General features: G+C 39.2%; 3 protein-coding genes across 4 annotated transcripts; 1 reads left to right on the forward strand and 2 right to left on the reverse strand.

Annotated features, from left to right (window-relative positions):
- Positions 1–6402: 6402 nt before the first annotated feature.
- tra2a (transformer 2 alpha homolog) lies at positions 6403–13353 on the reverse strand. Of its 2 annotated transcripts, none has more exons than XM_058619074.1 (9): positions 13193–13353; positions 10924–11057; positions 10608–10773; positions 9527–9580; positions 8153–8341; positions 7626–7741; positions 7287–7451; positions 7117–7187; positions 6403–6955 (listed from the first exon to the last, which is right to left on the reverse strand). In XM_058619074.1, the coding sequence occupies exons 1-9, from the start codon at positions 13226–13228 to the stop codon at positions 6945–6947; spliced, it is 942 nt and encodes a 313-aa protein (XP_058475057.1). In that variant the 5' UTR covers positions 13229–13353; the 3' UTR covers positions 6403–6944. The 2 variants fall into 2 exon arrangements, with proteins under 2 accessions (XP_058475057.1, XP_058475056.1); XM_058619073.1 differs by having other exon boundaries at positions 7281–7451.
- A 1344-nt stretch (positions 13354–14697) lies between these two features.
- ccdc126 (coiled-coil domain containing 126) lies at positions 14698–20919 on the reverse strand. Its single transcript, XM_058620028.1, has 3 exons — positions 20574–20919; positions 17219–17859; positions 14698–16780 (listed from the first exon to the last, which is right to left on the reverse strand). Exons 2-3 carry the CDS (start codon positions 17448–17450, stop codon positions 16575–16577), a joined length of 438 nt encoding a protein of 145 aa, XP_058476011.1. The 5' UTR covers positions 17451–17859; positions 20574–20919; the 3' UTR covers positions 14698–16574.
- A 1501-nt stretch (positions 20920–22420) lies between these two features.
- fam221a (family with sequence similarity 221 member A) lies at positions 22421–25338 on the forward strand. Its single transcript, XM_058619708.1, has 6 exons — positions 22421–22615; positions 22824–22997; positions 23599–23789; positions 23890–23963; positions 24051–24183; positions 25125–25338. The coding sequence occupies exons 1-6, from the start codon at positions 22551–22553 to the stop codon at positions 25154–25156; spliced, it is 669 nt and encodes a 222-aa protein (XP_058475691.1). The 5' UTR covers positions 22421–22550; the 3' UTR covers positions 25157–25338.
- Positions 25339–27332: the final 1994 nt, after the last annotated feature.

A 27332-nucleotide genomic window follows, 5' to 3' on the forward strand; every position in this document is an offset into this window, starting at 1 on the left:
TATATATATATATATATATATGTATCCTGAGGCACTTCACGCATTAACTGAGCAAACACTTGGCTACAACAGAGGGGGAAAAAAATTTTTTTAAGAGGAAATATCAATAACATTTATTCTTTTTATCAAATATCTACCTGAGTGTATGTACATTTGGCACTTTCATGTCAGTAAACTTCAAAATCCAGCTTTAACCCGGCACATTCACACTGAGGTTTAAGGCTACACACGTGTGCACATGTGACTGTATAATCTGACTTACTGTACGTACACTACAGTATTCCACTGTCTTCTGCATCATACTGTACGTGGCTCTAAACGGGGCATTTAACTAATGTGGATTACGACAGTTGAGTCGTCCATGATGACATACGAGTGTCAAAATCTGTAGCAATGCAAATTAATAAAAGTTACAGAGCATATATGATGATTTATGGTAACTAGCTTTGATCCCTGTGTTAGGTTTTTCTAGTGTAATTTTTTTAGGTTAGCTTCTGTATTTCATAAACAAAATTGTATGTATTTATAGGAAATGTGTATGTTTTACTTCACTGCTTCACACACTAATGTAAATACACTGTGTGTGTATATATGTATTGCTACTGTCCACTGCTCTTATTAAACATCTGTGTTTCATTGTTTTTGTTTACTTTCTTTCACTTTTTTATCAGTCTTGTATAGAATAGAATAGAATAGAATAGAATAGAATATACTTTATTAATCCCTTGCGGGAAATTCTTTCGTCACAGCGCTCCAGTGTACAAAGGTAACAAATATTATAGCAGCAATTTTTAAAATCACAAAGTTAAAAAATAAGAAAGAATAGGAAAGTTACACGGAGCAACTGCAACAGGCTGCACGCGTGTTGACGCATGCGCACTACATAAAGTACAAGTACAAGTTTACTTGAGTAAAAGTACAAGTATCTTACCTAGAAAATGACTTTGGTGGAAGTTGAAGTCACTTTTTTTTTAAATATTACTTAAGTAAAGTCTTAAAGTATATGACATTTACTGAAGTTAAGTATCAAAAGTAAAAATATTAAAAACGTGAGGAGTTAGGATTGAGCTATGGGTTCAATTCCAGGCCCTGCTAGTCTACATGTGTCCTTGAGCAAGACACTTAACCCCATGTGGGAATGGGTGAATGACAAAACTATAGTGTAAAGCAGTTCATCAAGACTATAAAGCTCTATATAAATACAGACCATAATACCAACTCTTCTTCTTCTGATTGTATTTGGTAGTAACAAGTAACAAAGATAGTTAGAGGAAATGTAGTGGAGTGAAAGTAAAAGTTACTAGAAATATAAATAATAAAGTAAAGTACTACAGATATGTGAATGTTTGTACTTCAGTACTGTAACAAGGTATTTGTACTTTGTGTCTTTTGTCCTTATACGTCTTCTATGTGTAAGTACAACTACAGCAGTCTTGCACTTGCAGTGCAGAGTGAAATTATAGCAGTGTGTCCCTGCAATATCTACACACACACACACACACACTGGCTTATAGGAGAGAGTGTGTGTGTGTGTGTGTGTGTGTGTGTGTGTGCTCCTGTAAAGAGGTTACAGAGGGAGTGTTGGTTTAGTGGGCCCTTCAGCCACTGGCTCACTCTGGGCCATGAGTGTGTGTGTATGTGGGTTCACCTCTCTTGCTGCTGAGCAAACACACCGCCGCCTCTGATTGGTCGGGCTCTCTCCGCCAATCAGGAGGCTGCAGTCTGGACCCGTACCGCTGCAGCTGGCTCGGCCTCAGCGCGCTCGTTCATTGGCTCCTCGGTTCCGTTATTCTATATGAATCAGCGCGCCAACTGTGCGTCTCCACACACATTCTCTGTGCTGCGCTTTTGTTCCAGGACGTAAAGATGGAACGAAACACGAGCTGGGGAACAAATCCGCGCCTCCCCTCGCAACCACTGCCAGTTTGATCTTGCGTTTACACCCATGCACTACAAATGTACATACACAAGATTAATAAATAATACAAAAAAAGGCACATTTGTGTCTTTAAATCCGCTTTATGTGAACTTGTAATGGTTTTATAATTTCCTTGAAGGCAGTGTGTCAAAAATAACTTCCCCTCGGTGCTTCGATTCATAAATGTTTATGTATATAAAGGATTAATTAAATCCTTTCGGGCACATTTGGGCTCCTACAATTTTTCATAACCCTATTTAGTTGACTTTTAATGATTTCCGCTGCAAATGGAGTAACAATGCGCTCACACATGTGTGAATATGGAGTCTTATAGGACGTATATAGAGGCAGCAGTCATGTCAGGAGTGCACGGCTGGCTCTGTCGGTTTCAATGAGCTGATGCATGGCTGCAGCCTCTGGCCGTGTGTGTGTGTGTGTGTGTGTGTGCAGGAAGGAGCAGTAGTGAATGTATTGCTGAGGAATGTACAGAAAGTCTCCGCGCGCCCCGCCCCCTCCCAGTCTTTGGACGCGCGCGCTATGGACAAATTCCATAGGGGGCGAAGTGACATAAAGTTTCTGAGCAGACTGTGTGCAATATGTTGGGGGAAGATTTGTGCAGTTAAACACCAGAGCAGAGGAAGAGCCGACAACTGTTAAAACACAGCCAGGGACAGAGCGGGGGGGGGGGGGGGGAGAGAAAAGCAGGGGGAGGCAGATTGTTTAAGTAAAACGCAGCTTATAGCCCAAACTTTGCACTGTTGGCCTCTCTCCATGATAGAATCCACGCCGCAAAGCGCAAGGCTCTTTTTCCCCCCTCTTTTGTTTTTTTTTTTTACAAAAAACCTAGGGGATTCTAACCTCCGGTGAGACTGCTTTTCATTTATTTTATTTATTATAAGGAGAGAAAAAGTAAGTTGTAAGTTGTCGTGTAAGTTGTTTTCTTTCCACTTGAGTTGTTGTCCATTAAACCCACCGACTGACCGCCTCGGACACAGCAGGCAGGGGAGGACTGTGGTGTGTGTGTGTGTGTGTGTGTGCGCCATGTTGAGGAGAATGTGGAGCCTTTCACAGTAAACATGAACTGATGCAAACTTGTTTCCACGACGCTCTTATAATGCAAGTTTCTGTTCATACACACATTTGTTAAGCGTGCACTCAAAGTGCTTTCCTGCAGGCATGTTCGTCCTCTCCTCCACATATTACCTCCTGTGACATGACACCCTTCATCTCATTAGAAAATGGCGGTTTGTGCCTCTTCAAAACATTTCCCTTTTTAACAGTAAATAACGACTTTAATCTCGCTGGCTAAATTATCACACATTCCAGTGGATTTCTGTGTTATTTTTAATAGAACAATACCAATTGATAAACTAGCTTTTCTTATTTCCTTCTCCTTTTTCCACAAAAAGTCAAATCCTGGAAATTATTATGGTTAGTTAAGGTCACCCGTGATAGAAAAGATGATTTAAATGCAAATACAGTTGTTTTTTTTTTTAAAAAAAAGAGAAGAAGTAATTTACCACCTGTTTTGTTTAAATGTGCTGTTTACGTCAGCCAAACTCGTGTAGCACGTCCGTAACTTAACAAAGTAAACTGGTCATTTAATACAAACTCATCTATACATAAAGCAGGGTATGAAAGGAAGGTGGAAAAAAAAAATAATGACTCTTTTGATTTTGCTTTTTGATAAATGCAGATTTTTGTAACAAACATGATTTCAGTTTATATGGTTAAAAGCACATATAGTGATGGAAGTGGCTCTTTTCACCAGGATCACATGATAGTTTGCAGACTTGTGTTCCACTGCATTGCAACGTTTCGGCATATATAACCTTGTCTCTGTTGTAGGACAATATCTCCTCTGGCTCATGTTACTCACTGGTCTCAGGACCTTAATTGATCAGTTTCACTGTAGGCCTTGTGTTGAGAAAATGCTCGTCTCAACACCTCAAAAGCAACCAGCTCTGTCTCTGTGTTTGTTTCTTTTTAAAGTTGAAAAACGATTTCAGGTTTCCACACTTGTAATTTTACATTAATATAATATGTTTACATTTGGTAATTATTTAATTCATGTTAATACCTGCTTGAGGTAAAAGTGCTGTATCTTATTATCTGTGGACTAATTTCAAAACCCCTGAGTTTTTTTTTTAAATAAATAGCAACCTCTCAGTGTTTTGACCAAGTAATCAACTTTTCTGTTGCCACTTGTGTCTAATTCATAGCTTTACATACTGTTTTAAGGTTGATCAATTTTTTTTTATGAAGTGGAGACAAATGTGCTCACAGTTTTAAAGAAATAAACACATTTTGGGCACAGAATATACATATTTATTATCAAATTTGGGCACATATAAATACATGAAATAATTCCACCTCCAAAATGTGTCTTCAGTAAAATCACAGCTAAGCCCAAACTAAAACGATTAAAAACATGTGTCCAAGGAAATTCCGACTTGTTAATATGATAATCAACGCGTGGAGATCGACTAACAAACAGTCGGTCATTTATTTTATTCCACACGATTATTATTATTATTGCTTAGATGGAAAGAACAGGAGTTGTGGAATTCAGCCCTCCACCGGCCATCTTGTGTGCACACCATATACAAAACAAGAACATGCTTTTTGCCTGATAACCTTCAGACCTTGTCCTGTACAACCTCTTGAATTGTGTTCACACAATTAAAGCCACAGGTTACAGGTGTTCAGCTCCCGAAAATAAATCATTGACCAGTAATGCAGTAAAAACTATGATATAAGTTGTTAACAGAGACAAGATGGTGGCGGTAGATCTTATGTAGATTTGACTTGACTAGATTGTACTGTGTTGTAGGAGACAAAAGACGGCTTCCTCTAAGGAAACAGCTCTAAGTACTCCTGATATTGTTCTCCCTCTGAGGCAGAAAAGAATTTACATGTATCGGTCTGTCTGAATATCCGAGTCCCAAGTTCTTCAGTTGAGTTATCGCTGCAGGGGATCAGCCCTAAGAATACCCATTCTGTCCCCTACTGGTCAGATAGCCTCTGCCGTGACACCCGTGTCATTGTGCCATTTCAATGAAGAGCAGGAAAATTCATCCGCTAACAACAAAGTCTCACATCCAACTAAAGATCAGGAGAATTATCAGTGTTTTCTTCACTCCGTACACCTGCTCTGTACAGAGAACTGCTGATATCAGGCAATAGAAACACAAATTTACTTTTTTTACAACAAACCAATATAGCCAAGCCTTTATGAGGCTCTAAGTTGAATTTGAATGATCCCACAAGCTTGAAGTAGTCGGTGCTTGACTGTTATTGACACAAAAGTAACACTCTGAATTGCATTAATTGTAGTTGTGTTATTTCCACCAAACCAGTGTCACTCTTGTTTTTTTCAACCTTAGAAGGAAGTGAAATCACAAAAGTGGCCTAGTATCATATTTGCACTTTCATATTCAAAGTGAAGCACTGAATGTGGTTTTACTGAACTTAAATTAAACAAGTAAGCCAGTTTAATGACTTTGGCTTTTAAAACTTAGAACAGATGTGCACTAAACGACCAATCTCCAACTCCAAAATTCAACCAAATAACTGAAACTCAACACTATCTAAATAGACCGTTTGCTTATGCCTTGGTCCGGCTCGGCAATACAGGCTGAATGTGTTCCAATTTGAAAAACTCAAGGTGAACTAGAGCACAACTTCAATTCCTTTTTCTAGAAAAAGACTCACACTTGAAAACTTTGCTTTACACAAATAGTGGCTACTAAGGAACCTTCTAAGGAATTATCTTGGAATTCAGAGGGAATGATGGCAAAACTTTGAGGGGCCCAACATGTCAATAGTGATTATGAACCCCATCCAATTGAGTGCCTTATTATTGGGGTCAAGGTTTACTGAAATAGACCTCCACATCTTTTTTTTTTTTTTTCAATTAGCAACTCAGCATGAAGATTCTCTTCCCTCCATTAATTTACCTTTTTTTGGGGACAACCCCAGATTTTGGTTCCTTCTTCATGCACATGGTTAGGTTGATGCAGGGAAACAGGGAGAGTGGAAACATTGTCTCACAAAGAACAACCCTTGCCTTGTTTTGTTGTACAGTAATAATGTATAAATTATCACTTTAAATCAGGAAATGTTCTAGTAATGTCAATGTTGAGGTGAGCGACATCGCAGTCACATAAGAGTTTCTGTATTTTCTGTATTCTGTAAATGTGGACCGAGAGTCAAAATGGTCTGCTGTGTAAACTGTGTATGTTATACAATTAAAGCCTCGCAATAAAATAAGAAATCCCTCTTTTCTTGTCTTCATTGGTGAAGCCTGACTCGGACAGTCAGTTTTGGTTTCACAAGGTGGTTCCCATTAACTTATCATGAAACATCTTGGTGCTGGTCTTGTTTTGTGAAACTCTCACTTCTTATCTTCACTCGACTTTAATTCCCACCTTTTCCAGACAAACTTCAATTTCATGCACATTAAGTCAGACAAAGGCCTTAAATACTTTGTTTTCATTCGTCTGTATTTCCATATAAAGAAACAATAAAAAAGAAGCAAACATTACTCTAGAAAAACTTAAATGATGACTCCATTAATAAAAACAGAAATAAGTGAATGTGAGCAGAGAACCAACACATAATGAAAGAACCCTTTATTTTTACAGCCCCATTTTACCTGCTACTTACCAATTAACTCCACTTAAACCAAGCAATCTTCACTGTATATACACACACTGTTAAATTTATGTAATTAATATGCAAATTATAACATTAACTGTCCACACCAGAATAGGAAAATGTTAACGGTGGTCAATGCAAACGTCTCAAAAAGAAGAAAATGTATCATTGCCACAGAAAACTCAGATTGAATCCAACAGTTCTTTGCTCACATTCAAAGTGGATGTATCAAACACGTCTAAAAACTTAAGACATCATCTAGTGCATGTAAACAAGAACTATCTCAAACTTAAAAGAGTTTCTGCTGATACAGACGCCTTGATGTGTCACACACCAAGTACTGAAGGGAAGCTCAAGACTTAGAATCTTAGTATCGTCCTGTGAAAAGAAGATATAAAGTTCATATTAGCACAGGAATGAGTCAGTGAAACGCAAAAACACTCAGAGTTGTGTGTATCATACAGTGATACTGAAAATAGTCTTATTAGCAACAGTCTGAGGATGACACAGTAGATTGCGGTTGTTCTCTTCACACTTACGTGGGCTATAGGAACGAGACCGTGAGCGAGACCTGTATCGACTGTAGTAGGGCGATGGCGAGCGTCTGCGACTGCAAACAAAGAAAGAGAAAAAAAAAAAAAAACCTTTTTACTCTCAAGTAAGAATAAAACATTAATTCTGTACTGAGAAAATGATCACTCACCTGTACCTATAATCATATTCATCATATCTGTCATAACGGTCATAGCCACGATCAGAGTAGGAGTCTCTTCCCCTCCTGCTCGAGCTGCTGCTCCGACTGCCGCCACCACCACCACCACCACCACCGCCGCCGCCACCGCCGCTGCTGCTGCCGCCACCACCGCCTCCATTACTGTTAAAATGAGAGGAACAAAGCAATACTTTTCAGGATCAAATCACAAATGTGTGCTAAGGAAAACACAATATAGACACAAAAATGAAATTCTGATGTCTGGGCATTGCATTGCATTGCAATGAAATGCGACACAGGAAACGGACGTGTAAGACTCAACAGTGTTGAACTTACTGAGTTGGTCGGCCCATGTAGATCCCTGGTGTGGGGGTGTGTGCACGTTTGGTGATGGAATAATCCACTCTAATGCGCCTGCCGTCCAGCTCCATACCGTTAGCTCGCTCCATTGCCTGGGGAACAAGAGGAAGATGCTGTAAGACTATTCCAAAAAAATACTCAACTTCCAAAAGCCCACCAACATTACACTCAGTAACTGACCCTTGCTATGAGCTGCGTGGCCGCAAGCTGGGGGAATTTGTGGCAAGGCAGACACCTAGTGGCCTTGGCATGTAATCACACCTTTTTTTTTTAATATGGGGAGAGACCTGTAAGACCTTTGAACTTGCATGTAAAACTATGAAAATCCAAACAATATCTATATGTAATAACCAAACATGAATGTAGCTATTGCATTGTAAATGCAATAGTCAGAAAAAAATCAGTAAATACTTCAGACACCACTGAACATAATAAATGATTACTCTGAGATCAGGAGTTGAGCTCATTAATCATAATAAGAAGATTGCAAACACATCCCATACCTCTTTGGAATCTTCCAGTCTCTCGAAATATACAAAAGCAAAGCCACGGGAGCGACCAGTACGCTGGTCGTACACCACGTTGACCCCAGCCAGAGGACCGTAACGCGAAAACACCTCCCTCATGTCACGCTCTGTGGTGTACAGGCTCAAGCCAAAAACCCCCAAACATGTGCTGGGGTCAGGATTTGCCTGGAAAGGTCAACAAATAAGGGTCAGAGCTGGCTTACCACATCTACCAATCTAATGTTAAGCATTAAAATGTATTTGTTTTAGGAAGCAAAACATGAAAGACTTTATCAGTAGGTCTTGAAAAAGAAAACAGAAAAGGAGCACAGCGCAGTAAACCGCTAAGGAAATACTGTATCTAACAATCATTAAGAACATTTAAAAATGTCCATATTTATACATTTGCAAGAAGCTGGAAGTTAAAACCTCCCTCTTAGCATCTCCAGATGTACCAGTACAACAGTCAGTAGATTAAATATGACAGCTTTAATAACCCCTTAACCCACTTAAAAAAACAAAAGATACCACAGGGGGCATGTATACACAGTGCAAACCCTTTAATTTTCAATCTGCTTTCTTTGGAAATCTCACGTAATTGCTGTTTGCATCATCATGTGGACCTCTTAGTAGTGTGCCATGAACATTAGTGACTGTACAAAACTATGGTCAAACATGGTGCTGCAAGAAAACATTCATGAAAAGACTAAAAATGAAATGCAGGAACTTAACTAGTACTATAGACATACACACCCGAACAAAAAAAGTGATCGAAAGATGAACAAACATACGGAGACAAACAAATGGTTTCATCTCACACTAGGAAATCCAAGTATCTCATAAATGTGTATGAACAGATTCTCTATTTAAGCATTCTCTATGTACTATTTGATACCATGTGTTGGTAAAATAAATAAGTGAAACGCATCAGCTTTTATTTACTAGACAAAGTATAGATTCATGGTTTCCAAATTAAGTTATTCAAAAAAGAGGTTTCATCAAAACATTAAAGACGTATTTGTCTCTGAAAAGTTTAGGAAAAATGAAACTACTTATATTATCATATGACCCTATATGCTAGTGCTAGTGATTTTAACAAAACAGACACAACAAACACACACATGCACTAAGTATAAATGCCATAAAAATCAATGTTCATAACAATGATAACATGTATTTTAAAACACACACATGTTGACACTCTGCCCAAATTGCACAATTGATCAAATGTACATTTTATATCCATCCAAATTACTACATTTTGTAATTTCGGAATATACAAAGTATAGTAACAACCATCACCTCAAAATGGGGGGCCTCACCTTTGACCCACTCACAAATATTACTCAATACTTCAGAAGGTCCACATACCCTAACATCAGTATCACCGCCATGGCTGCTTACTTCTTTTGTGAAGCCATGGCTCTGTTGATATAATGAAAGGAGGAAGGGGGGGTTGTTAATGAAAGGGGTTATTAAATGTCATGTCAAAGTGGTTTCCCACAGCATTAACCACAAACATCTGAAAAATGTCCTACTCACAAATATTACAATGAGAAACGCATTTGAATGTGACATTAAAGAAAAGACTGACTTAATTCATTATTGCCGTCATCTCTTTAATAGTGCATTACAAAACCACAAAAACATTGATGCATGCATTGAACAAGGTCTTTGGTTTTAGATAAAAAAATTACAACTATTTTTCAAGCACAGACAAGGCAAATTAACTCATTTTCTCCTCTCAGTTCATCTCCGACTGTGTTTTGGCTACAAGACACTTCAGGGTATTCAGCGCCTAGAACTTGACCTCTGCCTGTAAGCTGCTGCAGGCCTAGTCATGCCTGTCCTCAGCACAAAAGGGGCACAATCTTATCTGCTGCCTGTTTTTGCTTTTTGCACATCATTCTAATAAATATTCAAACCCTAGTGTTTTTTGTTTTGGTCACATCTGAACCAACAAAATGAATGGAGAGCAAATGGCTCCATGTCGGCATATCTCGCTAAATTAGATCAGCACCAGAGGTGTTCCCACATACACAGGTGCCGGACTTCTGCAACACCTGTGTATGTGGCCACCCATACTTGTTGGTCACATGTACAAGACCCATGTTTGTGCAGATGGTTGATGTTGCATCTCCCCAGCAGCTACCACCACAAGTTTGCTTCAGACCTTGCCAAAACCATAAATTTGTTTCCCCACTTAAAAGACATGTCTTTCTTAAAAAATATATAGAATAATTCCCCAAAATTTTCTGAATTGATGTTGGTATGTAATGCAGTAAATGCTCGTGTTCCCACTAGTTACAGGCTAGGATGTTTTACAACCCAATCTCTGAATGTGACCATATTCAGAGTGTCAGAATCATCATCTTAAACATCTTATTATAAATATTTGTGAGCATGCATACATAAAGTGGCCTTCGGTGTGTAAAGAACTTGTCTAACTCACCCTGCTGCCAGTGTGACGGCGGCGGTTTGACATAGGGGAATTGCTCTGGCTCCTCCTGCGGCGGGACTCAGGGCTGTAGGAACGAGAACGGGACTTCCTCCGGTGGGAGTAGGACCGAGAGCGTGAGCGGCTGTAACGGCGGTGTGAGTGCCGCCGAGAACGAGACCTGAAGAGAATGGAGAAGAGGAGGACATGCATAGAAAGATGAAATTTGAAAGTAAAGAATTTCAAAGCAGACAACCACCACGTGAAAACCAATTATTGTGTATTTGTTTGTATGTGTGACAAGGTAATATCAAAATAATAGACAACATACCTAGACTTTGACCAAGAGCGCGATCTAGACTCAGAGCGTTTGGATGCCCGGGATGGGCTTGGGGAGCCGGACCTGCTCTCCGACTTGACCCGAGCTGGACTCCCATGATCTGATTTAGATGGGGACCGTGACCCCTATAGCCACAGCAGCATGTTAACAACGTTCTTATGAACAAATGTATTTATTTGCTTTTACACAAACAAAATCAAGCACAAAGTGAGATGTGGTAGAGTATGCTGTACACATATAGTTCACCTGTCTAAAATATATGTACTGTGAAGAAAGGGGTTAGTAAGCTTACAACCTCAAAAATGTTGTGTCTAGCATACAGTGCAGCAATATATTAACTACATATAACAAATGCACATGAAAGGCCTATTTCAATGCCAACCTGAGAAATCCAAGGAAAAACTAAAACATGCATGTTTATGTTACAGAAAGGGAGAATAGTAAAGAAAAAACATGAGTAACACAAACAGTGTATTTACTTAACCTAGAGACACATTCATTCTTCCAGATTCTTTACACGCTACTCCTTTCTCTCAGGATTTCTATCCTTCTTCATTCTTCTTTTTTCAGTTTTCTCATTTTCTGATTCCAGGTCAGTTTTTCCTCTCGTCACCCAAATTGAAACCGGTTTTCATTTTAGCCATTACACTGCAAGCGCTTCTATCTGACACCATTCTTCCGTCACATTTTCCTCCCTTTTGCACTTCTATGTTCTGCTCTGTACATGTTTTCATTAGCCTTCTTTTATCTTGAAATTTTTCTTCATCATTCTTGGATAAAACTCTTCAAATCCTTCACGATCAATAACCTTAATGAAAAAAGAACATTCAATAAAATTAAGGTTATAGATTTGAGAAAAGAGAAGAAAATTGTATATGAAATGCAGTACAGTAGTAATTTTATATGTGTGTAAATTAGCAAGTTACAACAATGTAAGTTATCTATAAATAATTCACAAGTAGAAAATTTAAGATTGTGTGTTTTAGCTGTGTTTCAGATTGTTAATTCAGACCATGAAAGCGGGGAAGAAAGAGTGGCTTATGGCTACATGTATATAATAGGGCTGAACAATGAGAATATCTAAAAAAAAAAATTCTGACAGATATTGCACAGTGAAATATCCCAAGGATGAGGATATATCGTTACCAACATGTATTAAATACATTCTTACATGACCAATTAACTATAGAAGAAATGATTGTAGCCTTTGCAATTGTCAACTGCATGCTTTTCAAATTGTGGTTTCGATTTGAAAATAATTAACTGTTCAACCCTACTACATAATCAAATGCTGCGGACAATACAAAAACCCAGGTGTCCACTAATTAATGCATAAGAGGCCGTCTTAAAATGCAACAGATTTAACTGAAAATACATAGAGTTGGGCTACACAATATGTTGAAAATGTATAGTTAGTGCGATATCAATAACATATCTCAAAATATAAACACATGCATCAAGCTTGAAGTGCGATAAATGTAGATTGTGGGATTTTTTTTGGCCAATATAATTTGAACATAATTTTCTATATGGGAGCAGTACAAGTGTTGTTCTCAATAATAAAAAAAAAAAGCTTTCTGATTTTACAGCTCCTTAAACGTGAATTGTTTTTTGCTTTTTGGTCCATATAATAAAGAAATCATTTCCAAGTTTGGCAAACAACGATCAAGATTTTTCAACATTTTATGACAGTTTACATACCAAACAAGTACTTGATTAATTGAGAAAATTATGAAAATAATCGTAATTGCAGCCCTACGTTTTTAAGTAGAAATAATGCATTTCTGTTGAATATCGGTGTGTTGTCTTCATGAACAGACAACCCACGGCAGAGTGACATTAACTTTTTGACTATTTATCGCAATTCATGGGAGTTTTCAACTGCGTTATCGCATATCGCATGTTTTCCTAATACCGTGCAGCCCACATACTTACATTTTATCACGATCATACCGAGCTAAAAGTCTCAAGCTTGCTTGCTAATGCTGAATGGGTTTGATGGAAACAGTCTTGCTAGCAGAAGGATAAACTATTACGTGAATAATTACAGTGTCTTTTTCTGCTAGAGGTTAATACAGAACGCCTCTCTGCCTCTGAAACATAAACAGCTGCCATGTAACGTGGGGTATTACGCTAGCAATGTAGCATTAGCTCAAATGAGCATCAGCTAGCAGGGATGTCTGCGGTACTGTTAACAGAAGCCACACGGAAGACAAGGAAAGAGTCGAGAGAACGGGACATATTTGGTGTTATAACTTACCCGTGCCCTGCCGTTTCCGTTCTCAGTGTCACTCATTGTTCGGTATAACAACGTTTAAGACAGAAATAAACTGCCTTGCGGGGTTTTAAAGTGTATTTCACTTCAGCTGGTTGTTTGCTAAAAGATGGCGCGTGAGCTGGTTTGTATATGCTGCAGAATATGACATCATTTCCCCTCTCCTTACCACGCCCCTTTCCTGCATAACCCGGAATTACCATTACAGATATCTGTGACGTCATTTCGACTATCCAAAACTACTGTTTCAGATATCCGTAATTCAGTTTTTACCTGGCAAAATGACGTCACTTTTGCCATTCATGTGTATGCGGTTTGTCGTTATTTGTAGATTTGTAGAATCTCTAATTCCAGTTTCAGATATCTACAACTTCACTCTGACAAACTGAAAAAGGACAATGTAGATATCTTCAAATGAGGATAATTGAAGATTATCTAAAACTAGAATTGTGACTAGTCATAATGAGGGTGTAGATATCTGAAACTGGAATTGGGGATATCTACAATTTGCAACTGAATTGTAGATATCTATAATGACAAACCCCATACACATGAATGACAAAAGTAGTTTGAATCTTACTCGTAAAAACTGAATTGCAAATATCTGTAACTGTATTTAGACTAGTAATAATAATGTTGCAGATATCAGAAGTGAACATCCTGTCTACCATTTAAATGTTAAAACCACTTGCCACAGGGCGCACTTGATCACTCCATGATACATTTAAAACTATATTTATCCTATGGCAAATGACAGTGATAAACCCATACACATCAACGGATATCTAAAATGTTCAATTAAGAACGGAAATGTGCCCCACTGTAATATATACTGTATATTCAGATTAAGCGGGGAAACAGCTTGACATACAAGTTAAGCTTTTCCACATGGAAGAAGTTATTGTTATTCAAATGAAACATTTAGATGTTGACACTTGTTGACAATGAATCAACTTTAACCTCTCTCTAAAACAATAGTGTTGCAGACAAAACTGATGAGCTGCCTTTTCTGTGACAACGAATCAAATTTTATATACTCACCACCTAAAGAAATCTCATCTGCAACTTTGGTTGAACACTGTCAAGAAGCAGAACATAACTAGAAGCCTTGAGGAAAAGTATAATGATGTTGAAGTGAATAATTAATTACAAGAGAAACCAGTCAGACAGGGCATAGTGTCAATACAAATGCACAAAAGTAAATATATATTTTTTATGGACCATAATGTACGCCCAAGAAAAAGATTATCAAAATTAATGATTTACTTGTTGAACTGTGTCAAGTACGTGTATTAAAAGCTTATCCCTTCATTATCTCTCTCTCTCTCACACACACACACACACACCGAAATGTGACATGAATAGATGAAGGGAAGCACACCATTCCACAACTCTCCCGAACCTCTCCAACAAATACTCTTCCTTTCACAATTCATTTATAGACACCAAGTTAGAGAGTGGTATAAACAGTGATTTGGGGGGAAGGACCATTTTCCTTTCACTCAATTTATTAGTAAAGCTATTTCACAGCAGCCGACTGGTCCACCATCAAGTACAAGTATGGCATCACTCGGAGTAAACACAGTCAAACCAGTTTAAACATCAGTAAAATAAAGTTCTGCTTCATGGACTCCACATACCATTCACTTTGTAATATGTCAGCAAAAGTATGTAGCAAAGTACATGGTAACCTATTACTATTAGTTTATATTCTAATCGCATTCTCTTCATGTTTTAGTTTCATACAATTAAATTCAATTACTTATATATCTGTAATTAATACAATTCTCAAATAATTCATGAAAGTATTGCTCTCATTTGTGGCAAGAGAAAGTCCTTATGATGAAGAGCATCGGGATAGGGTGCTGTTTCTTACTCTAGAAACTCAGCAGAGCCAAGAGAATCAATATGTCAGAGCCTAAAATATCCATATACTCAAGAGTGATGAGCTTGGCATTTTATAGAAAATCTCTGTTGAGTCACAGTGCATCATGAACCCTGAACATGTGTAAGCCGTAAGTAATCATTAAGTCATTTTAAGAGCACTACAGGGCTAAAAACAAACCACACAGTCAACATACAATCAATCCGTTTCACGTGTGCATTTAAGGCTACGTTCAGATCACCAGGCTGAAATGTCTCATAAAGTGACTCATGTCTGATATTTTTCCGGGCTGTGTGGACACAAAATCTGATCAAAAATTTTAAATCAAATTTGTGTCACTTCTGATATGTGGCCATGTGACATGAGTGACAGTGGTCAAGGGTGCTTTTAAGCCTTTAATACGCCTTTAGCATCAGCAGCTTGGCATTTCCAAACAACCACCTAGGGGATTGATATCATCTGGACCAAAATCCCATCCACAAATTCAGCGCGACAGCTTCTGTTTCTGACCAACGCATAAATATGATGTGTTTTTTTTCCTGTTGATGGTGAAAAGCAGTGGGAAAAAAAGGGCAGTTACGTGCTCATAAAAGTCAGATGCAAGAAACTTGTACTTATGAATGTGACATGTAATGAACTTGATGTAAATCAAATGGGATGTGAACAATATGGCTAGTAATGTGAACATAGCCCCACAAGTCTCACCTCTGTGTAACAGCGGAGACAAAACACATACACGCTCGTGTTAACGTTGGCAAATAGGCATCCTTCCATCAAATTCTGCATTATCCCGAATATTCTCACAGCAACTGTAAATACACATACTAGACTCCAATGGAAGTGCAAACAGCATTCTTTGGATTATCACTTGCAGGTGAAGACAGTTTTGTTTTTGCTTAAAATCACTACAAGCTGAAGCTTTAAGTAAAGTAGACTCTTCTTCATAGAGTATTTTAGCAACTGCACCAGCAAATAAGTGAAATGTTCCTCACAATCGTGACTGTACTGTCAAGTATGTCAGCATACTTCAGCAAATGTCAGCATTTTGATATGTTGAAGCAGTGTTGTAAAAGGTTTTACATTGTAGGTAGAGTGTGTGAAGCCATTTTATGTGATAAAACCAAATGAGAGTCAGTCTCAGTTCCGTGAGTGTTATACCTCTTTGCGCTCACTTAACCATCTCTGCGACTCAAAGTAAAACAACGCTAATAAAATCTGCGATGCAAATATAAAATGCAATGAATAGTCTTAGTAAAAATAATAATAATATTAATAAATATCAGCATATGATAGGATAGAGCATGGAAAAGTCCTCTCGCTTCCCTCTGAGCTGGCTGAACGTTTTTGTTAAGCTTACCAAATCTAAAGAGGATGTTCACACGTCTCTCTATTGCTTTCCATTTGTCGGATGTCGTTGCATCAGTGACAAATGCCTGAAAAGTGTGACGAGCTAAAAACAAAAACACTATACATCTATAAAAACTATGCTCCTTGATGCTGTCGAGGCCTGTGCGGGGCATGAGGGTGAAGGCGGGATGTCCCTGGGTGGCTGGAGGCGAGGTCGGCCCCCGCTGTTTGGGAAGTGTTAGTGGAGGAGGCGTTGACCACCAGTTCAATTTTCCCCTCCAGTTTGACCAGTCGTGTTAGGATGTCATCCAGCAACACAGCAATAGTCCTCTTCAGATCAGCTGGGCGTGTGTGTGTGTGTGTGAACAAGGACAAGAAAGAAAAATAAACACACAATGTTAATACAGGAGTAAAAGATCTTGTAACATCTTGTAATGAACTAAATTGTATTTATTTATTCATTTGCACTGGTTGTATAACACTGCACACACTGCAACCATCTACAATTTCCATAAACACAACATAGGTTTTAAGTTTGCAACTCCTGCAATATATAATCAGTACTTATTTTATACATTTCTCTACATTTTAATACTTTTAATCTCCTAGTCATTTACAATGCTTTTACACTTCCATGTCCTACTTCGCTGCTGGACACTGGAATTTCCTTATTCAAGTTTCTTCTATCTGTCTATCTATGTTATATGAGCTGGACAGTAGTAAGTAACCTTCATATACATGTATCACATTTCTAACCTGACTTATTTTCAAATACATACCATAACCAGCCATGGAGGTTCCCTGCGGTCCACCATTCTGGTTCTCCTCAGTCAGAACCTTGACATATCGCCGACTGAGCTCCAGGATCTGCTCACGAAGCTCAGCACTGCTCTGATGTCGTGGCTGCTGCACGGTGTATCGCAACAGCATGAAACCCCATACCAGTCCAAATATCATCAGCAGCACGCCCAGCTTCTGGGACATGTTCCTCCGCATGAGTGCCCCCAGCATGGTACAGGGGAGGGGAGATGGAGAGGCCTGGTCTGAAGCTCCTGTCTCTTGATGAAGACCGTGACTGTTTGTCTTTTGCAGCGGTCTGATTTTCTTGTCTTTATCCACCAAGAGGTCAGAGGTTAAAGTCCACTGGAACACATTACATGAGCAAGTAAGGATTCAACTCGCACCGGATCCACATACAGTCAAAGACGTCTCTCGAACCACAAGAACATCCTGCAAGTGCCAAGAGGCGGGGTAATGCTGAACAGCAGCAGATGCCAGGAAGTGGAAACAGAAAGAAGTCGACGCCCTCAGACACCAAGAGTCAGGGGTTTTTGGAAAGGTGCTTTGGTTTCAAGACGTCTAACTCCAAGTCACAAATGTAGACTGGGTGTCCAGGCAGGGCCTTTGCAGACATGGTTGACTGTGTTGAAAATTAAACAAAGAGAGAAGAGACAAGAGAAAATTAGCTACAAGATAGATTTGTTATACCATTATAAGACCAGACATTACAAGAAGTGACAAAAATAATAATTTTATACAGCACTTTTAAAACAAAGTAAAAATCCAACATCAAGACATCAGTCCATAAAAAAACAAGTTAAAAATCAATCAGGTCTCTTTATTCACTTCATAAGGCTCGGTGAAAAATCAATAATAAGTGTCACACTATATAAAAAATAGAGATATGTCTATATACATCTTTGAGTCCTGCTGTGGAATGAAATACTGAACTACTGGCAAACACCATTATTGGCAGGAGCGGGTGAATACATTAAAACTAATTCCTGCAGTTTTGTAGCGATCAAAACAACAACACAGATCTTTGCTGGGTTAAGGTGCACAGTAGCCCACTCATTAACAAATCTTTCCCAGCCCTCTTAACCCAACAACCTGTTCAATTTAGCTTGAAGAGACACAGCAGCCAAAAGAGGCATTAGAGGATTCTCTAATCCCACCTTCACAATGGTCTGTGGTTGTACAAATAACCCAGAGAGTGCACTGTGACCATGCAGGCGAAATTAGAAAATCATTTCTCAGTTTTCTCAACTTGTCAACAAGTTCATACTCTGTTGCACTCTCTCTTGGGCGTGGAGTATCACCTCCTATTGAGGTCTGAGAGGCAACAATGACCGAGGGAATAAATTATGAAAAGACCTAGGTAACAGAATATGTTTCTCAATGCCTTCCAGTGTGTGTCTTGTCAACACACACAAAAAAAGCACACAACCCTCAATTGACCAGGGAATTTGCTACAAGGCGGCTCAAACAGGTCAGGTAGCAAAATTGAACATTTGAAAACACTGTTGGCTAGGTACACAGCTCAATCACTGGTGGTGCATCATTAAGCTTTTAGTCTAAATAAGCAGCTGACTAATGGTTGTTTCCAGGAAAAATAAAACAAAATGAAACGAGAGAAGTGGGATCACAGACACAACTCTGCAGACAATATATGATACACAGCCTCATTCACAATCCTGCACAGATAACAATTTAGGCTGGAGATCTCGTCTCACTGTGTAAGATGCCATAATATAAGATAAAGCAATAACGCTGTCAGCCAATGAAACATCGCAAATGCCAGTCAATAGTTAACTTGTGGTATTCCTCTCTCTGTGGAAAGACACACAGTTTAGGCAACAACATATTAAGTCAGTGAATGAGAAGAAGACTGCTTTGATGTGTGCTTAAGGGGTGAGTGACAGCGATAAGGCACTCAGTCAATAAATAAAGTCTGGAGGTTAAATATTTACTGCAACAAGAGTAGACACATGATTGGACCCGATAAGCTCATCTGCAGAGCAGAGTCTTTTGATATAATCACAAATTAAGTTGTTAGGTTTTATCATATCTCATGACTCGGCACCAGTCAGCCCTAGTTGGTGACAGTCGGCATGGCGAGTTGGCACAGAAATCTGTTAGCGTGCAAGGGTAACAAACCCGATCAGACCTAAGTTGCTGTCAATAAAAAACGACTTTTTTGAGCCAATTCGGGACCCAATCGTGTCGTGTGTACCGATTACCGACCCAACTGCAAACACATGTTGCCAACAGCCGACGAAAAAGAGTTGGTGGGACACAGGAAATGGCGTCATAAGATAGATGGAGAAGACAGGGAGTAGTGGGAATATCAAAACAATGATGGCGATGTTTGTTTCCCCTTTAAAATGGCACTCTCGCAAGAGTTTAATACGTTTCGTTGGCTTTAGGGAGACATGATATTGGACTTTTTGCTGATATTTGATATTCTGATATATCAGGAGTGCTTGGGCCGATAACAGATATGTTTTTCCCTGTTACAAATGCAGAGGTCATTTAGTCTCTTCTGTAGTGAAATTAATATCCAAATTTTGCCTACTCATGTCGCAGCAGATGTAGACATACATTTTATTCATCGAGAAAAATAAATAAACGTTACAAAAATAGTTGTAGAGGGTGCCAGCATAGAAGTCAAGGAGGTATATAGCCTACTGTTGTAGTCATTCGTTAAATCTGCAGATCTTGGTGTGTTTGCCAATATCGTATAATACATTTTAAAGCCAATATTTGCTGATATTGTTACCCTAGCTGTAATAAAACACATAAAAAGACACGAAAATGAAACCAACCAACACTACTAGATAAGGAAGATGCATGTTCTAGCCCTCCTCAAAACGATAAAATGTCACTGTTTAATACCAAAATCATTCTAAATAAAATTTCCTAAAAACATGAACACAATTGTATAACAATACACTGGATTGGACTGTTTCTAAAGTTTGCATTTTGTGTTTGCACTGTATTGCACTTCTACATTTAAATTAAAACTAATGCACAATTTAACATGGCAACCAGGTAATGGAAGACTTGTCAAATAAACTTTTGGAAGAGATTTTACAGCATGTGTCGGGTTTCTGAGATAACATGAACCCACTGCACACGTGTTTTCACTTTACAGGTGATGTAAGGGAAAACATGACAGTGCTGGCACCTGCTCGACCTCAGCTCCAACTGTTTTTAACTCCACTGACATGTTAGCTCGACATGCTAGCTCGGCCACACTCAACACCGGGAAGCCAAAAGGCAGCAACTCCTCCACACATGCAACAATTCCCATCGAACGGGACAAAAATAGACAAAAAAGAGCAGGTCATTTACCAGGGGGGGTGTTGGTAACTGAAGCTCTCCTGCGGCGGTAGCACGGTATGTTGTGTGAGACTGAGCCCCAGCTGCTTCCTCTGGCTGACACTGAATGATGCTTGTTGTTGGGCTGTTGTAACGGTCGCTGGGAGTAACAGCGCGGCTGCCTCCATTAAAGCACAAAAGGTAAAGTCAGTTGCCGTGCTCCATGTTCACGCGGCTGCTCCACTTCTCCCCGCACCGGCCCTACACGTACAGAATCCACGGGACCACAGCAGCAGGACAAACTCAGCAGCTAGAATGCCATGCATACATCTGTTCAGACTGTCATGGTTTCCACGAACGTCGTCTACTGCGTGCGTTGTCACTGTGGCATTGTGGGATACGTAGTCCTAACACTCATGAGTTCACCCCAGTTTTGATCTTTTATGTTAGCGGCCTGTTTCTGACTGTTTTCGAATATATTTCTACTCTGGCTGATCTTTGTTATATGGTTTCCTTTGTTGGATCTTCTCTGTATATTCTGTCAGGGATTTTGTTTTTGCACTTAGTGCATGTGTGTATATGGGTATGGGGAATTGGATGCCTTGCTCAGGGGGCACCCCAGCCTTTTGGTCACAAGCCCGATTCCTTTCATCTTGCACCAATGCTGGGGATAGTCTGTTAAATTAAGAGGAGAAAGGAAAGAAGGGAGAAGAAAAATAAGGTGGGCAAAGAGAAACAAACACCACAATATTTGAGTATGTAGACTTACAGTACATGTGAATTTACTTCAAAACTAACTAGTACACAAACTGATGCAGTATTTATTATGATACTGAAGGGTCATTCTTTTGTCTTTGCACTGAGAGGATTGGACTTTTTTTTATTTTGTTTTCCTACAATGGTGTACTTCTTACAGTGGTACCAGACAAGTAGCCAAAGAAAACCAAAACATAACGGACAAGAGGAACACATTTTGAGGTCAATGGTCAAGTAATTCTATTCCTTTACACAAACATTTGTATGTACTGTACATACCCATGGGGCATCCGGGTAGGAGGCAGTAGGCAGAGAGAGGACACAGCAGACATGGGTGGAGGCTCATCACTACAGTACACATCAGAAGACATTTGTGGTAACTTGGTTGCACAAAGTAAGGAATAACAAGTCTCTGGTATCACTTGACTGTTTATTCAGGAACGTAGCACACACCCGTTGTGAGTACATGATCGCTTCATACTTTTCTTCTTCTTCTTCTCTGGATTAGATTACTGCCACTTTTTCAAAAATATATCGATCTATATATCTATATATCTATGATAGCTATCAAATAATATCAAAGGTTAATGTCAATAAACCTTAAAAGCAAAATAAGCAAAAGTAGTCTAAAATCTGTCAGGACATGACAAAATAGTCCTCACTGGCTCTGCAGTGCAGCACAGATGTGTGAAATGTAATGACATGTATTATTTCTGTTAATTAAGCAAACTAACACACTGATAACACGATACCGATCAGTGTGCAATTGTGCATTTTACAAATGTCGGCAATAATTAGTTTGTGTAACGGTTAAAAATATATGGTTCATGACTATTTCGGGAAGAAAATACTTTAACTACTGAGACATTTCTTAATATTTGAACATAAGACAAATACTATAATACGATAAAATACTGTAAATAAATGGTAAATGATAAATGAAAGATTAAAAAAAGAATACAAATAAATATTAAATAAAAGTGAGTCAATGAGACGCAGACAAAAAGATAAAAGGACAATTTAACATGAAGGCAAGTCTAAAACAATGTCATTTTCTATACACATAATGAGTAATAAATAATCCTACACTACTGAGCTATAAAGGTTTAGTATATGCTGCTTTGTTTCTTTTCTTGCAGTTCACTTTGTGACCATTAGAGAGTCGTCTACATCTATTGCCATAGCAACCTTTACTGGAGGTGTAAACAGGAACTTGACAATAAGCTCACCGCTGTCAGTTGTGGACAACTGACGATGGAAAGACAAAGCGTTGATGAATCAGCTCTAAAAGCCATAGATGAATACTGCGAGTACAAAAGGTTGGTCTCAGTGTCAGACAGTAGATACTTGCTTTTAAAACTTTTACACTACAGAGTTTTTATCTTGGAGCAAGCCGAGCTGATTCCACCTGAGACTATGAAAACAATAATATGCTGTAATAACATTATGGCAATTTTTCCTGGAGGCTGTTCGGCCCATTGTGTCAGTAAATTGTCTTTTCAACACAAATGTTCTCGTCTCTCCAAGGATTGTGGGTGATGATGATGGAGGCGTCTTGTTCACTCAAGCGCAATATGAGGAGTACAAGAGAACGGTGGTCCCTCGACGCATGAAAAACAGGCTGTATGTGAGCTTTGGGGTGCCAGGAGGCATCGACTGCAAACTCGTTGGTCCAGAGACTCCGTGCTTCTGCACACATAGGTAGTTCATTATATCGCAATACACCGAAGGTCCAGTGTGTAACATTAAGGAGAGTTTATTGGCAGACATCGAATTTACCTCCCATAAATATGCTGGTATTAGTGTACAATCACAGAGTTTGGTTTTTGTAATCATATAATAAACTTTTTATCTCTACATGCCACCATGTTTCGGAACATAAACATCAGTCAAAGTAGTAGTGAGTGAAAGCTTACTAATGGTGCTTTTCCACTCTACAGTTCTGGCATGACTCGGCTTGGCACGGCTTGACTCTACTTGGTTAATTTTGCTTTTCCATTAGCGATAGTACCTGGTCCTATTTTTAGCACCTGCTCTGGCGAGGTTCCAAGCAAGCTGAGCAGAGGGTGTCGTCACTGGAAGAGTCATGAGCGCGACGTCCAACACAGGAATCAAAGCAAACGATGCCGGACTGTAAATCAGTTAAAAAGATTTAAAAATCCTGAAAACATGCGTTAATCTGACATGTAATGTAATGTAAAAAGCTTGTGCCTTATTTCTTACACACTGGTCCTTTAACTCTGACTTCCTTCTCCATCATTAGGAACATAATTACATTTGTAAGTGATATAATCTCATCCAGGTATAAACAACACAAGACAGATTTTGAGGTGATTCCCTCTGAGAGGCCCCTGACTCTACAGTGCCAGGCGAGGGGATGCCGCTGTCCTACCTACGAGTATGTTCCTCAAAATGGACCAAAACATGTCCGCTGCAGGTGTAAACACTTACCGGAGGACCACAGTGTAACCGCTGGACATCTGTGCAGGAAGTGTGAGTCTGAAACATTTGCATTTGGATGCACACGAAACACAAAATGGACTGTTTAGTTGAAAAGTCCCATTTCTTAATAACATATTTATTCATTTTTCAGGCCATTCCTGTTCTGGGTTCCAGAGCCCCTTCACCTGTGGGTGTAGTCAACCATCCTATGCTCACCGAACCCTGGTGAGTCCACTATCAAAACACACCTTTACAATATTTTTTGCAATTTACCCATCATTTTAAATCCATATCACATGATGCTTTTTGCAGGTTGAGACCAAGTCTGAGAGAGAGGCTCGGGGACAGCCAGTAGGCAGGGACGTCCCGTATGCTGCCATGGGGGGGCTGACGGGATTCACTTCCCTAATGGATGGCTACCTCGCACGAGAGGCCGGTTGTTCAGGTACGACAACACAATATACATGTGGAAAAAGAAGCTCTAGATCAATAGATTCGTAAACCAGTCACTCCACTGGACCATTGAGAAAATCAGCATTTCCAGCTGCTGCTGGTCTGCTGCCGCCTCGTGTGATAAGCTTGTGTCACAAAGGATTTCCAACACTGAAGACACAAAATAACACATTTAAACTGCAAAGTCAGTCCGTATCTCTTAAACAAGATTTTTGAAAACCTGAACTATCCCTTTAAAATGAGAGCGGAGCATGTCCTGGATTTTCCATGCACATAAAATCACATGGAACAATGTGATCTGTTGACAATTCAAGGTGTCCATTTCATTTTAAAATTCATAGCTGAAGGCAGTTCCATCAACAGTCATATGAGGGCAGCAGAGAGCAGTGCAGCTGCAGCACCGACATCTGTCATGTTGTGTGTTAAGATTATTTTCAAAACGCAGTATGAAAAAATGTCCGCGAGCCAACACAAATGGTCTCACGCCAATAATGGCCTCCTTCATTTTTGAAAAGCAATTTCCGTCTCTCCTGAAAATCACGGAAGTTGACTTAATGACTGAATATGCGACACTAATTGTTATGTTTTAGCCATTTTTGTGCACTTAATTATTTATAGGTTAATGAGCTCTTGACTGATCATTTAGCAACTCAGCAAAAGCATTTGCTGTTTCACACACACACACACACACACACACACACATGCAAACTATCCTAAACAAAACACAGATACAAAGGCCTGTATGCAAGCAGTTTTTGTTGTTTTTGTTTTGAAATTAGGAGTGTATATGATCAGAAAAATTATACAAATACGTTCCATATAACAAACTACCAGTCTTAACTGTCCTTTAGGAGAGCAAGAGTATATCAACTGCTGTACATATTATGATAGATGTTAAAAAACCTATCGTGTGCTCTGCTCTATGTTTTTCAGATCAAGGCACAGAAGGTGGCAGCCAACAGTGACGCAACTGAGATTAACCAACCATAATCTACGTGACACATAGGTTAGGTAGTAAACCACGTTTCAAATATCTGTTTGATTTCTACATATGAGCTGTAAAAAAACCTTGAGATTAAACCTAAACGTCTCCCGTACGTACAAATACTGTATTAAAAATGCTATTAATCTCTCAATGCACGTTCCATAAAATGGTCATTTTACACATCTGTTTGTGTGATTGATGTTTTCTCATCCACCCACGCCACATGTCACCAAAATAACATCAAAACCAACAGAGCTACGGGCTCAGAGATGAGCACCATTTTATTTCATTTTTTTAATTTGGCAGATTGTCTCTGATTGATTAATCCCATTCCTCACGGCAGATCAGCAGTAATGAGAGCTGATTTAATCCATGCGGTGAATGGAGGGTGAAACGCAGGCTTGGGTTTCTCCATTGGTGGCCCACTTTCCTGAGCCCTGTGGTGAGGAACACGTTGAACAGGGATACACACCCACTCAAATGTTCCCACTGTGTGGATGTCAAGTCAGACTGGATCAGCGTGTGTGTGTGTGTGTGAGGGAAAGAAAATAGGGCTCGGGTTTGTGGCACAGCATGGACACACCTGTGTCCCCTCTGAAAGCTGACACTTCAGATTTGGCGTGCATCGACGATGACCACAGTATACCAGGTTGCCCCCCCCCCCGAGATAAATAAAGTATGTGCACACAAATTCACAGTCGTGTACACACTTTAGACCAATCACCATTCGCAAATCAGATTAGCTTTGCTGACTACTAGAGTCAAGCATCCTTTAAAAAAAACCCTCTTGATTCGATTGCTTACTCATGGACATTTTTCTCGCAGAGGGTTAGAGTGGGTGAGTGAGTGAATGAAAGAGCAAAAACCTAATTAATTTAATAGGTTATTCTGGCACAATTATAATTTTGGGTAATTGCTTTGCCATAGCAACCCTCTCTGTTTGGGGGACTACAGGTAATTTGCTTTGGCCACTGGTTAAAGAAAATGATTACTGCACTTCCTTTATCCCCATGGAAACCATCCACACCCTGCATGACTGACAGACCCAATACCATAAATCAGGAATTGGGCCCAGATTAAATTGGCAATTACTGTGCAAGGAAACAGTTAATTACCCCAGTGACAGTTATGGTATGAAAACACTGACTGAATAAGAAGAACACGCTGATTTCCCCACAGGTAGTGAAAGAGGTAGGTAATAACTCACAGAGACACAACAGACTGACAGGCTCTGATAAATCACTTAAAATTGTAATTCGGATTCTAGTGAGAGGGACAACATCGTTTGACATAGTATATCAAAACAGTAATGAAGCCCCGAGAGACTGAAAGCAACTGCACGTGTGGCCGTCGTGGACTTCAGTCCCTTCCTAATGATCTGTATTTATATATCGATTTTCTAGTTTTGATGACCACCACACTACACTTTTGCTATTCATGGCCTGACGACCGACTCGTAATTGAATACACTACCCCTAAAACATGCTTGTATAAGTATATATAATCACTTTAAAACTAAAATGGTTCAGTTTTTGTCGCCTTAGAACAAGTCTTTTAAATGTACTTTGGGCAAGGACCTTGCTTTACGCAGTCCAAACAAACAGACCAGACACTTATAATGAAAACAAAGTTGAACGACATATTTTCTGGTATGTGCAGGCCACCATAGTTCCCTTTGAGACCTTTGAGTCCCACTTGTGCACATGAATGACCCAAAGGTCACATTATTATATATTGTCGGGTCAAATGTAAAATAACAGAGATGTGGTTAAAATACAATGAATCCATGTTTTTAGAAATACATGGTGTATATTGTCATTTATGCATTGTAATGTTGCTGTGCATGGACATCATAACTCAAATTAAACACAGCTCGTTCTGTTTTTAGGATGTAAGGATGAACAATGTGCTTGTGTGTGGGATATTTCAATAGTGACAGTGAAAAGAAATGAAGTCACACAGCCATAAACACATACCATAAACACACATTAAGCCATGCTTGTTTGACAGTAAGTAAGGAAGTTAGTGTTAATTTGTGTTTGTATAGTGCAGAATAATCAGAGATACCCATAAGCCTGTGAGTTACCAAGAAGTGCAGAGAAGTTTGCCCTCAAAGCTCTCGGTGTGAACACTTTTCTGACAGTTCTGTCAGAAAG

Source organism: Solea solea, chromosome 20, assembly GCF_958295425.1.
Source record: "Solea solea chromosome 20, fSolSol10.1, whole genome shotgun sequence".
In the NCBI taxonomy this organism is placed as follows: domain Eukaryota; kingdom Metazoa; phylum Chordata; class Actinopteri; order Pleuronectiformes; family Soleidae; genus Solea; species Solea solea.